Source organism: Mytilus galloprovincialis, chromosome 9 (genome assembly GCF_965363235.1).
Source record: "Mytilus galloprovincialis chromosome 9, xbMytGall1.hap1.1, whole genome shotgun sequence".
Taxonomy (NCBI): domain Eukaryota; kingdom Metazoa; phylum Mollusca; class Bivalvia; order Mytilida; family Mytilidae; genus Mytilus; species Mytilus galloprovincialis.
The window spans coordinates 30,364,302-30,378,047 of record NC_134846.1 but is presented as its reverse complement, the minus strand read 5'-3'; the positions used below and the strand labels follow the sequence as shown (position 1 = coordinate 30,378,047).

Here is a 13,746-nt window from a genome sequence, read left to right as displayed (position 1 = left end):
ATAAAACCAGGCCCAGACATAAAGGTTACTTCGTACATTCAGGTAAATATTCATTTACTAATAGGTTGTATTTATTCATTGACGGCACATGCAAATGCAAAATGAATACAGTATTCTCCGTCCAGTAAAATTGATTTTTAGAACATTTGCAAAATCAATATTATTCACACAGCCGTAATGCAACATTTTCTCTGAGCATACAAAATACAGCAATTACGTTCTTCTGTAATTTAAGTGACTTTGGTAAAACTGATTTTCACTTCGGTATTTGGATTTTTGAAATATAAGTTTTGCAAAAGTCAATTAAACCCCTTATTTACCTCACAAAAAACAGCTCTTATTGTTTAACAATTATGTATGACTTAATTTCTGAATTAGGTCATCAGTGTTAAGATGTGGTGTCCGATGATATCATAAGTTGAAATACTTAAAACAGTTTTTAGTAACTTAGTGAATTCGTAATTGTTTTTTTTTTATATTTTTATTTTGTTTTGTTCACACTTGTTTTTTGTATGGTATTACATTAAACTATATAGGTGCAATACCACCATTGATTTTCCCCTATTAGTCTTGTTAAATTTGCACTTTTCAAAACAATGTGCAGAATTTATCTTTGTTTCAAATAAAGAAATACTTTGCGTGAGTAAAGTTTTATGCTGTCCAGTACTACAGAAAAAAATTCACATAACATTTCATTGCATATAAGAAAATAACCATCATTGGAAGTTAACCAATCAAATGTCTCCCCTTATTGTATCTGTGTACAAGGTTTAGTCACCATGTAACCTCAAGATTACAAAATTTTCTATAGAAATCCCAAATAAAAAATAATGGTGTTTTGAAATACCCAAGACATATGTTTATGACACAGATATGTTTTTACTGCAATAAAATGTAGGATTAATTACCTACAACTGTCAAATTCAAGGGAATATTTTTTTAGACCTACTTTCGTATACAACCTGATGTGACGTACCATGATTTGGTGGTATTACACCTAAAGTAACACGCTTTTCCTGTACTATAGTTCCTTTTAACTACTAATATTTACACACAATGTTCTTGTGCCTGTCATCATATGTTTGCTGGCAAAAAATAAACTCATTATAGATACCAGGATTGAAATTTTATACTAACGCCATACTCGCGATTTGTCTACTATAAACTCATCATAGATACCAGGATAGAAATTTCATATTTAGGCCAGACGTGCGTTTCGTCTACAAAAGACTCATCAGTGACGCTCGAATCGAAAAGTGTTAAAAAGGTCAAATAAAGTACGAAGGCAAGTGATGGTAAATGAACTCATTTATTTTCAGTCATTGAGCGATTTCGAGCTTGATTTTGAGGAATCAATCTATTATAACATGTATAAGTCTGAATGTTGACTCTAGTAACTTGATTTCCCTTTGTCTTTGGTTTTATAACATGTAAAAGTCTAAATGTGGACTCTTGTTACTTGATTTCTCTTTGTCGTTGGTTTTTTTCTGCCTCATCAAACTATATTTCATATCTCATTTTATCCAAAACCTAATGCTTGACACGAGTAAAAGAATGATTTATCACTTCAATATTTTTAGACGAATAAGTTTCATTGGAATGATCGTCGACTCCTTTTTCCCACTTTTGCGATTTCGGGTAAAAATATAGTAGATACAGAGGGAAACGGTCAACATTAAACATGCAAAAAATACATTATAGTTTTTGCTCTTCAAACAAAGCTTTTTGGTTATGATAATTCAAACTGAAATACACAGGTGAAAGTTTCAAACATTCAAAAAAAACCCCAGAAGTTAACAATCTATAAGTAAGTCTCAAGGCTGACATTTTCTGTCACCTTTTGACATCTTTTTTTTGACTCATTTTGTGATTTTTGGAAAACAATAATGTAAAAACAGTGAACCGTAAAAAAACAAAAAACATCCAGCAAATCTATTACATTTACAAATGAGTACACGGACTGAATCATCACGATTCTTCATGTAAATTCTAGACCTTATGGAACTTTGTATCTATGTTAGACTTTGTGAACACTATAAATAATAAACAGAACACTCACGATGATCACCAAGATCTGCAAATAATGACCACGGTCGTAATTTAATCCCATTAAGAATTTATTGTCACTCAATGACGATATTTTGAGTTTTTTTTTCAACCTTCTCCTAATGTGGCTAAATAGAATACAAACAAATTAACCCCTGTTATTTTTTTTAAATGGAAGTAAAGTTAATTGTCAACAGTTCTAATAATCCGCCTACTTTATTAAAAAAATAAACAAATGAAAAAGCTGAAATTAACGTGTACTTTTTTTTTAAACCAATATTTGTAAATTGAGGCTGAAATCAAGGAAAGGCCAAATGGAAAGAACACAAAACGTTTTCCTAATCGTTACCCAGGTAAATTGCATAGAGATTGATCCAAATCATCAGCAGCATACAACGAAACAATAATATCTGCTTAAAGCGTAGGTGTCTATTAAACTTAAAACGACTTTTAATTTGCTACGTTATTATCTTTTCTGCGTATATAGTTCCACGTCTTCTTCTATTTATATCATTTGCAATGTTTAATGTCTTGCAGATTGATTTATATAGATATAGGAAGATGTGATATGAGTGCCAATGAGACAACTCACAATCCAAGTGACAATTTATAAAAGTAAACCATTATATGGTTGTTTAAATGAAAATTTACAAGTTTTATAACAAGGAAACTGGATGATGTCCGACTGATTTTCGAAGACCTTCTACAACAGCTTTCCAGAATAAATCCTCCCCAATTCCTTTCTTGTAACGAATATATGGTGTACTGTCTAGCAAGGTACGCAACGGACTCGTCATACTTTTCGAGTTTATATTTTCAAGCATAATTAACACAAGCGCATCTCGTCCTTGTCGACGTCTTCTTTCCTGAACGATGTCGATTTCCCATTGACACCATTCACTTTTAGCCAACGCATTTGTCATGATTACAACAACTTTCCATGATTCCTTTAGAAAATTGTCTACATTTGCACTAATTGTATCTCCGGCAACGAAATCTCTATGGTGAATGCAAAACTTAAATCCCTCTTCGTTTTCAAGTCTTTTAACAAACTGATTATGAACCCAAGTCCGATCTGAATCGCAATAAACAACAAAGGCATGATATTGATAATCATCGCTGCTTTCAATTGGCAAATAACCGAACTTTTTACGATGTTTCACTCTGAGAAGATAAACATAATTCTTCACGTTCGTGTTGCACTTTAAGAAAAAACCAAACGCTATTATTATCAGGAATCCAAAAGCAGAAATTAAAATGGCAGTCGTCCAAATTGGATCCCAAGGAGTACACGATTCAACAGTAGGTTTGTAATATTTAAGTAACACATGATTAAGGTTACTTGGCTGGGTACAATAGTATTTCTCGGGATAACTTACAACGCTGATATTCGTCTGATGCAGCCAATTCAAAAACCACATTTGCTCACAAATACAGGAAAAGCGATTGAAGGCTAAACTTATTTTTTCTAAATTTTTCAATAACGATGGCGGAAATGATGTCTCGCCAATGATAGTTATTAAGTTACTACCCAAATCAATATATCTTAAAGATGTAAGGTTGCCGAAAACTTTTGGACCATGCCAACTATATATTCTATTATCATTTAATATAAGCCTCTTTATGAATTGCATTTTGGTAAATGTGTATTCTGGCATATAGTTTAGCTTGGTTGCTTGTAAGTTTAGTTTCCTCAACTTTGTCAATGGAGATAGCAACAGAGGCAAAACAGATGGACTATTGTTTATTACATTTCCAGCGAGATCTAAACTTTCTAAACCTTTACAGAATAAAAATATTTTACTGAGAGTCAATGGTGGAAGTCTGTAGAAATCAAAATTACACTTTCTTAGTGATAATGTCTTCAATGTCGAAATATTTAAAGCTCCATCTTCTATTTTTTTCAATGGTTGACCTACAGCCATTAAGCCGAGTTCCGTCAATTGTTGTAAATTCTTAAACGTTTCAAAATGAATAACTCGGATTAGATTACCACCGAGGATGAGAACTTGAAGCTTTGGCAAACATCGAAATTGACTAAGGTTTGAAATCTTATTGTTACTTATGTAGAGTTTTAATAAGTTACTAAATGCACTCTTTATATAGTGGTCTATACAAAAATTCGGTAAGCGAATTAAGTCATTGTGGTTTAAGTATAGTATTCGAAGGTTTGGCATCACCCCGGGTATGACATGTGTTATTTTATTAAATCTTACGTCCAATTCAGCCAATTGTTTCAAATCTGAAAACAACAAGCAATTCAAAACCGTCATGTTATTACTTTTCAGACTTATCGTATGAATTTTACTTGCTTTTAAGGGTTTGAACATATCATTCGGAATAACAGTCACACCAATGTCTATTAAGTAGAGGTTTTGTAGATATCTAGATCCTGTGCCAATATCTATCAATGCATACCTAACATCAAATACATCTAATGAGTGTTCTGATGAAAAAGTAAAATGAGTAATCCAAGTAAAGTTAGTAAATGTATTTGGCTTGATTTCAGAAATCCTATTATTTGTGAACTTCAGCTTTTCAATGTGGTTAAAAGTTAAGTTTCTTATGCTTTTTCGTGAAAGTACTCCGATATTACCATTTATAAACGTTACGGAGCGAATTTGATCTGGTAAGCGAGGAATGTACGTAAGATTCTCCCCGGAGCAAATAGCTTGTAAATACCGACATTGACATAGCGGTGTCGGACATACAACGCCACTGTTACTTTCTGCATGAATCATTAAAGTCAACAAAGCAAAACCTATTGATAGTGTCATGACAGCAACTACCTACAATTGAAACACAATATAAAAAAATACTTAAGAAATAAAAAAGGACCTTTAAAAACTCTTCAATTTATATTGATTAAAGTGTTAAAATTAAGATCTATATAAAAGATTTGATAATCATTCGCTTATTAGTTTCATATGTGTGTTTTGTTGTTGCTACTCAATGTAACTGAAATAAAGTGAATAAGAAAGTGTTCAACATAAGAGTATACATTGTGAATAAAATATATTTTTGGTTAATGTACACAGTAAAACTTTAAGACGAATTTGTCAAAGTTACAAAACCCAGGTCGTTTAGATAAGTCTTCCTGTTATACTTTTTAAGTGTGAATAACGTGTTGCTTAGTAAAATGCAAGGAGGCCTCATCAATGATACCAGGCTTAAAATGATGTACGCCGGACGCGTAATTTATTTATAAAACATTTGGACGTGTCACTCGAATCAAGAAATTTAAAATATTAAATATTTTAGTTAAAATTAAACATTTAATCAATTTAATGTAGATAACGCATCTTCGCACATTGATACTATATGTAAGATATGCAAAATGATTCTAGATATAGCTGCAAAAACAATGTCAAGATATACTACATGTATGAATACAATTTGGACCAACTTAAACGTAACATTATTTTCATACACAATAAATCAAAATTAAATATAGACTTGCCTGATTATATGACAATTTCTAAATAAATTAGAATGACTTATGTTGTACTGTTATAGTATGTACTGTATATCTAGTAATCATTTATATGTATCAAGTGATACTTATATAATTGTTCTATTAAGTACTAAGTTCCTATTGCATTGACAATTAATCTTACATAAGACACTTAAACCGTCTCACTTATTTCGCATTTGGGTTCGAAGGACATTGTTTTAATAGATACTGTACGGATATAACGAAATGATTTTTTTTGTAAGCGCGCTTAAAATAGATAGTATGTGGGTGATGGATTACATTTCAGTTATATAGTTTTTAACAAATTGAACCATAACGAAGCTGCAGTACCAAATTAAAAGAAAAAAAATGTTTTGATGAAATATACATTATTTGATGCAAGTAGTCTAACTGCAAGTATGCAATATATTACGTTTGACACATTAGGACAACATTTTGAACATCGATAACATGATCAAATTTTGAGGTTAGGGTATTTTATGTCATACATGTCACTGTGAAAAGACAATTCATATGAAAATAAGAAGATGTGGTACATGTATGCCCATAAAACAACTCCCAACAAGAAACAAGGAAATTAACTATTATAGGTCACTGTACGGACTTCAACTTATGTATATAACAATCATATTAGTTTGCTTTTGAATACTAATCACAAAATCAATTTTAATACCAATATAAACAATATTCAAAGTTCTAATGACAGTGTTGAAGTTGTAACGTTTTAGAATAGGTTTATTTAAAAGATCGATAAGTTTACGAGGGTCGTTTTTGCATTCCCGGGCATGGTAAACATCATCAACGTTAAATTAAGGATGTGCTATCCCGTTTGAAATAAGCTTTCTACAGGCACAATCGAGCTACAACCAAATATCTATATCTATGGAAGAATTAAGTGAAAGTTGTAAGTAATGTTTGGTAACAAAATCCCTGACTTAATAATTTACCAGTAAAAGTAAAATCACAAAAAATACTTAACTCCGAGAACTACAAAAATTAGTTCATCTTAAAAAAAATATGACGTCACAACGAACACTTGCATAGTGAACTATTTGTGAAATATAAACAACTTTAAATGGTGCGAAAGGAACATCACAATCAGAAAAAGGAAAATTAACAAAAGGGAACAAAACTCGTCCCTATTGTCGTAAATTCTCGTGTACAACTGGAATATCTAAATCTAGAACAGGACAGTTATTAGCCTTAATATTTGATTTATTTAAAGTAAGTTTCTTTTTGGTTAATTTCAACAGTTTAATTAGAAAACTCTTGATTATTCAACGAATATATATCATCAAGGTAATGTTAAGTGCTGTTGAACTTATCAATAAAATTCAACGTATGACGGCTGTTTTCGAGATAAAACACATTCTGGTTATTTGTTTAAATACAGAATAAATATGATAAAACAAATAATTTTCTACATAAACATGAAAAGTTTTACAAATGAATTGCATACTACTCTCGTAATTTAAACACTTCATAAAAGATTTAGACCGATTATTTTGACTATTGCAACATTCAAGATCGAGGAAGACATCTCAGCTACAAGAAGGAGGAGTAAAGATATAATATATACTGCAATATGCCCATGTATTGAAGATTGTAATATAAGAGATACAAAATGGACACACAAATTCATGTGTCAAAATAAACTAACAACGTCATGACATAAATAAGAGAAAAAAAGAAAAAAAAACAGAAAGTGTCAAACAGTTATATACAAAACACAACATAAAAAAATAACGACATATCCACAACGAACAAACTCCTATGTTGATCGCATGTGCTCCGGGACAAAAAACAACATGCGGGAAAAAAAGCTGATCATACTGCACATGCACCACTTGGTGTGTTGCTCACGAACAAATTCGATAAATGTCCAATTTGAAGGATAGAGGAAGGGAGTATGGGTACGTCAATTGGAAGATATCCGTCGTCATCTGTGAAATAGATATTCAATAATGATCAACCAACTCCCGATGGCGTCCGTACAGTTTTCCGATGTTCGGAGTTTAACTTCAACGCTTGGAACCCTTGGTTGAAAAGCTTCTTGTGTGATAATCAAGCCCTGGTATACAGTATAAACTTGGAGAACTATACTCGATATCCATGCGCTGATGAAGTGTTGCTACATATAAATGGAAAGTTCTCAATTGTTGTAAACTTTTATTCCTTGTTGATAATCTCTTGATGCAAGTCAAGATATGAGGCAGACTTAACGCACACTTGAATAGATAGAATTCAGAATAACTTTGAATACTGGTTTTTATTGTGGATATAATTGGTGTTTATAGTTTAAAAAGCGATTTAGTGGAGTACTTAGAAGACCAATCCGTATAACGTTGTTTGTGAAGACACTAATGTAATTTAGGTATTGAAATGCAGTGAAGAAAAATTCAGTTCTTTATCTTTGGTTGAAATTCAATTCGAACATCGAACAGACCAATTATCCAATATTTTCTCCTTTGTATATGTAAGTCTCATGGGTTATATATTGAGTTTGTTTTTAGGATAACTGTCGATAACTTATTCATTTATTCACCAGTTTACTTACACACAACATTTGCGAAGACAACAACATATCTGTCATAAAAGAAGGAGAAGTGTTTTGCCACCATTGGGTCTTTAAATATTGGTACAGCATGTGTATTCATAGACCTATTGAATTTTCAATTCTTATTTGTATCCATGAATTCTGAACATAGTTAAAATTTGATTATCTCCCATTCACCTAACAAAAATCAGAATAAACGGAACATCATTAAATGTCACCAAAGACCGTAGGATTGTATAGCATATTATCTTGGACAGGTCGTACATAAATGGCACACCTGTTTCACTTGTAAGAAGGTCTGAATTTGGAAAATCTCCTGTCGTTACAAATAAGAATGAGTTATGTATGTTCAAATAGTATTATTGATATTCATTTTAGCATTAAAGATTATCCCTATTTGGGAAAAGATTGTCAATCCCGTTATTACAATGTCACATGATAGATATAGGAAGATGTGGTGTGAGTGCCAATGAGACAACTCTCCATCCAAATAACAATTTAAAAAAAGTAAATCATTATAGATCAATGTACGGCCTTCAACACGGAACGTTGGCTCACACCGAACAACAAGCTATAAAGGGCCCAAAAATTACTAGTGAAAAACCATTAAAACGGGAAAACCAACGGTCTAATCTATATAAAATAAAACAACGAGAAACGAGAAACACGTATAAAGTACATAAACAAACGAAAACTACTGTACATCAGATTCCTGACTTAGGACAGGTGCAAACATTTGCAGCGGGATTAAACGTTTTAATGGATCCAAACCTTCCCCTTTTTCTGAAACAAGAGCATGACATCACAACATAGAAAAAAACACGATAAAATATCAATTGGCAGGCTTAACTCAATAAAAAAAAAAGCTCCGTGTTGAAGGCCATACATTGACCTATAATGGTTTACTTTAAATTTTTTAAATTGTTATTTGGATGGAGAGTTGTCTCATTGGCACTCACACCACATCTTCCTATATCTAAGTAGAGTTCTTGTAAAGCAGATATTCTATTTTGTGATTAAAGTGACTTTTGCAAAATAGATATTCACTTCGGTTATTGTATTCATGAAATATCAATTTTTCAAAAGTTAATTGTATTACAAGATGCATGACGTATTGTATAAAGTAGGCCATAAATGTTAGAGTGTGGTTTCCGATGATGATATCATTAGATAAATAGAGAGAAAAGTAGTATACCGATGTTCGAACTTCATAAATCGATTGATAAAAAAAACCAAATCCGGGTTACAAACTAAAACTGAAGGAAACACATCAAATATAACAGAGGAACTACGACAAAACAGAAACACAGCATGTTGTTTATAAAATTGATAATTCTCCATTGTGTTCCTTAAGTTTTGTCTTTTGTATATACTTGTGTTTTTGTATCGTATTCCATTTTGAAATCAGTTACTACATAGTCAAATTCTTCAAAGTATTCTTCTTATAAATAGTCCCTTAAAGGACATGGTCGAAAATGAAATGACAATACATTGTCCTGGAAAATGTAAAATAATTATGCAAGACTAACAACAGGATTGTTTATCTCATGAGATATCAATTAAGATGATTCATTTAATTTTGTTAAGCCATGACAATAGCAGGTTTCAATGTATCATTATAATCTCATATGGAATTTAAGACAGGTAAAGTTTTTGTGAAAATTTAACGAAGAAAAAGTACTTTTTATATAATGATGCAAGTGCTATTTTTAGAACGTTGATGTTTATTTGATGCAAATTGAAATGCATTTCATGATCAAATGGTTTGCTGATGGCTGACAAGAAATAAACATGACAGAAAATGACAATATCAAATCCGATTTATCATGGACATTAAGCAGATGATTCACAAGGTAATTCCACTAGATATACTGAAAATATTTATAAGATGAAACAAAGACTTCTTCTTCACTTTTGATGTGCTTTATACAAATCCTCCCTTCTAAAGAGTATAGTATCTCAGATTTACTGAGGACAACTAGTATTTCAGGTGTGACAATTTACAAAGTAACTGTTGTTGTGCATCATTGATCAATTTCAAAAACTTTTATTTGTAATTTTCTTTCCTTTTGTGTATCTATTGAATGCTAATTTCCGAAGTTGGTAAGTCCTTGTCTTAAAGTAGCATCTTTGTCCATTGTTCTTTATTTGTAAACCAAAATCAGACCCTCTTTTACGTTAAAATTCAAAATTCTAAACGATACAATTTTTGATTTCCCTTGATTGAATACTAAAACGAAATTGATCGTTTTAAATCAGACTGCTTAAAGCAATCATTCTCAAATAGTTTTTTGAATAGCAGTTTTTATAAAATTTTAAAATTTCTGAACCATTATATGCAAATTTACTTAAACTTAAAGCAATGAGAAATTTAAAATCGTAGCAGATGTACATTATGAATTATAGATATTGCTCTAAAATTAAGTGCTTTCAAACTTTGCCTTTTTCAAAGACATCACTTAGAGCCTTATCTGCTACTCTTAGAAATCTGATTTAGAATATCATCAATATCATCTGAAGTCAAGTGATATCTTATTTGAAAGTCAAATCGATATTGTTTTTCAAATGGTAGAATAATTTACAGAAACATGAACTACAAGGTCGAACACGATGTAATACATAAAAAAATAACCCATTTAAAAAATTTGTCTCAAAGAAAATGAATTAAAATCCACTAAAATTCAAATCTGTTGAAATCCTTTTAACGCGCTAAAATGAATCATTTTACGAATTAATGTTTACAGGTTTATAACAGGTGTCGAGAGTGTTTTTTTTTTGTTATCAATATTTGCTGTTACAAAATTATTTTTTGAAATTATTTTGAAATTTTGAATTAAGGAATGCATCTCCGTCATGCAAAGCTCTTATTCCTTGCCCGGCTTTTGCTTTACGTTTAAGGTGGTACCTAACACTTTCACTAAAATTAATTTGGCTCGTTTAATTTTCATAAAACTTTGACAAATTATTTACTTTGACACTTTAACAAAAATATAAAAATTTCAAAAAATTTAAACCAACCGTTTTATCAGAAAAATTAGACTGGTTATATAGCAGTTTGACAAACACTTATTTTGATCATTGAGAAGCTTAATATTCCCTTAACAACACAACGTAATTAAAACGTTTAGCTGATTTTACAGAGTTATCTCCCTGTAGTGTTAGGTACCACCTTAAGTCTTTTTGTTTTTGTTTATAGCTATTTATATTTTCATTAAGCTTTGTGTTTGGCCTCAAGAATGACTGAAAAGAAATTGATCGTCGAACAGCGCATCTAGTGCAGAAAAATTGGTACCGTTTATGTTGCTATTGCACAAATATTTGGCAATCCATTTTCCTCCAATAAATCCAAATTTAATGCTGATAACGACCAAGGTATAAATTAATTGATTTGCATATTAGTGGTAACATGAACAAAAACCTGAAGCAAAGATTTTTTATTTGGCTTTTTGATTTTTACGCGTTTTAACTTTTTTTTATACATCAACTGTTCAAACTTTGTTTTCGGGGTTACCCCATGACGGCATATTCTTTCAAAAACACGTGTTGTATGCACAATAGCTTTTAATATAATATTAAATGAGACAACACATCCGATATTAACTGTTACTCAAACCAATATGTAACACAGAATAACCAATAGATTTTGAGTATAGTTAAATGAATCATTTGAAAATGTAGGAATATTATCTAATACCAGTCTAAATATTTTACTTCCAGACATTTGGTATCTGAATTATACAAGGTAATACATTGAAGGTTATTTATATGCAGGTGAGATCACCCCTATTTATTTATTTATTTATTTTATTTTTTTTGGGGGGGATGGGGGTCGTAATGTTTATTCTTTAGTTTTCTATGTTGTGTCATGTGTGCTGTTTTTTGTTTGTCTTTTTCATTTTTAGCCATGGCGTTGTCAGTTTGTTTTAGATTTATGAGTTTGACTGTCCCTTTGGTATCTTTCGTCCCTCTTTGATATTAAGTAATTGATGTATTCCAAGTTTATAAATTTTTTTTTAACTAAACACACATATACACATGAACCGTTGTATACAACGAAATACGTGTAGAAAGACTTATTGGCTAACGCTAACAAAAGAAACTTGAAAATCAGTCTTCCCACATAAAATTGTTAACAAAAGCAATAAAAGACAACACATGAACTAAGAGAGATAAACCAACCTTTATGATAAACACATTTTTAAAATCATGGTAGTAAATTATATAAAAGAAAAATATCTATATAGATAAAAGAAGAAGTTTTAAACAAATCAAAAACCAAGCAAACAAGCAAAAAATAAAACCCCATTTATCAAGGTTTAACAAAACTTGACCCTGTTCAAAAATCGTTTCAATTAAGACAATATGGTCCGGCAATATTGAGTCGTAATTAAGGAAGATGTGAACAGTGTCTGGAGTTCATCTAAGATATAACCTACAATGGCTGATTTGATTTTTAATGCTTGGATGGGTTTTGGTAAAACAAAATATCAAACATGAGTTAAGACAGTCCATCTCATCTAACCACTACAAGTATTCAACTACTTCATAATTAGATGTTTTTACTCTCTGGTTATTTTTTTCTGTTAATCAAAATGTATTCATCAAATGTCATCAAGAGGACTTAGATTTATTTGTCATATGTATTTTACTGATTTTTCTGCCGCGACATTTAATTTAAACATGTTATCCTTTGTATGAAGCACAAAACCCACAAAAAATGTACATGAGTAAAAAACAATATTCATAACAAATAAATAATTAAGAATTGAATGCTTCTTTTTGTAAATTTATTGGGGTGTAAAAGCGTTGACCGAAGTACATTTTGTATGAAGCGCGGAAGCGTTTAATTCTAAAAATGTGCGCATGGTCAACGCTTTTACAACCCTATAAAGTTACGAAAAGAAGCATTCAATACTTATAATTACATTTTTTAGCTATGATCATGAAAACACATGTTTATATATATTTTTTTATTTAATTCACCTGTGCACTTTATTGTTGGACCACGTGTTATCATGAATGAAAAGTTGTATTGAGCAATGCAACTACTTACGGAATAACACGTGATGTGCAGTTAGCCAATCAGAATAAAGTATTATAATGAAACATACATCTAATGTAATTATTAACTTTCAGAGGCGTTTTTTTTATTATTGCAGTTATAAGTTTTCGGAATTTTTACTCTATAACAACCTTATTAGAAATTCCTTCTTTTTTACCATGGATCTGTAATTCACCTACGAAGTACGAAAATATTGTAGGAATACATTGATATATCATGGTTGTTCCGAATTCTTTGTTCATCATTTCCTTTTGAAAAATATCTTAAACAAAATTGAATATAAAAAAGGCTAATATTGGTTACCTGATCGTACTGTACGTGATACATGTAGCTTACATTTGTATTTGTCTGTAACATCTAGTTAACAAAAAATATTTTTTTTCATAAAATGTGGTAATTCTTGTACTTTAGTTAGACTAAGTTGTTAGTTTAGTTTCCTTTCCTTTCTTATGGAGTGATGTATTCTAACAAAGACTTAATGTCCTCATCATATATGGAATTGACAAGTCAAAGTGTTTTAAGGTCGTTCGCAGATACGCGTGATGTCCGAAATTTGTTTTTCGCCTATCTTTATACATAAATGTATTCCCATCATATAATAAAATT

The 13,746-nt window shown here is 30.9% G+C and overlaps 1 protein-coding gene and 1 long non-coding RNA gene across 2 annotated transcripts; one reads left to right on the top strand and one right to left on the bottom strand.

The window, feature by feature from the left end:
- The first annotated feature begins 429 nt into the window (after positions 1–429).
- Positions 430–1,114, top strand: LOC143044780 (uncharacterized). The gene is made up of 2 exons (XR_012968774.1): positions 430–536; positions 1,004–1,114. It is a non-coding gene; the product is annotated as an uncharacterized LOC143044780 (long non-coding RNA).
- A 176-nt stretch (positions 1,115–1,290) lies between these two features.
- On the bottom strand, positions 1,291–4,831 carry LOC143044779 (toll-like receptor 4). Its single transcript, XM_076216941.1, has one exon. The coding sequence runs from the start codon at positions 4,821–4,823 to the stop codon at positions 2,703–2,705; it is 2,121 nt and encodes a 706-aa protein (XP_076073056.1). The 5' UTR covers positions 4,824–4,831; the 3' UTR covers positions 1,291–2,702.
- Positions 4,832–13,746: the final 8,915 nt, after the last annotated feature.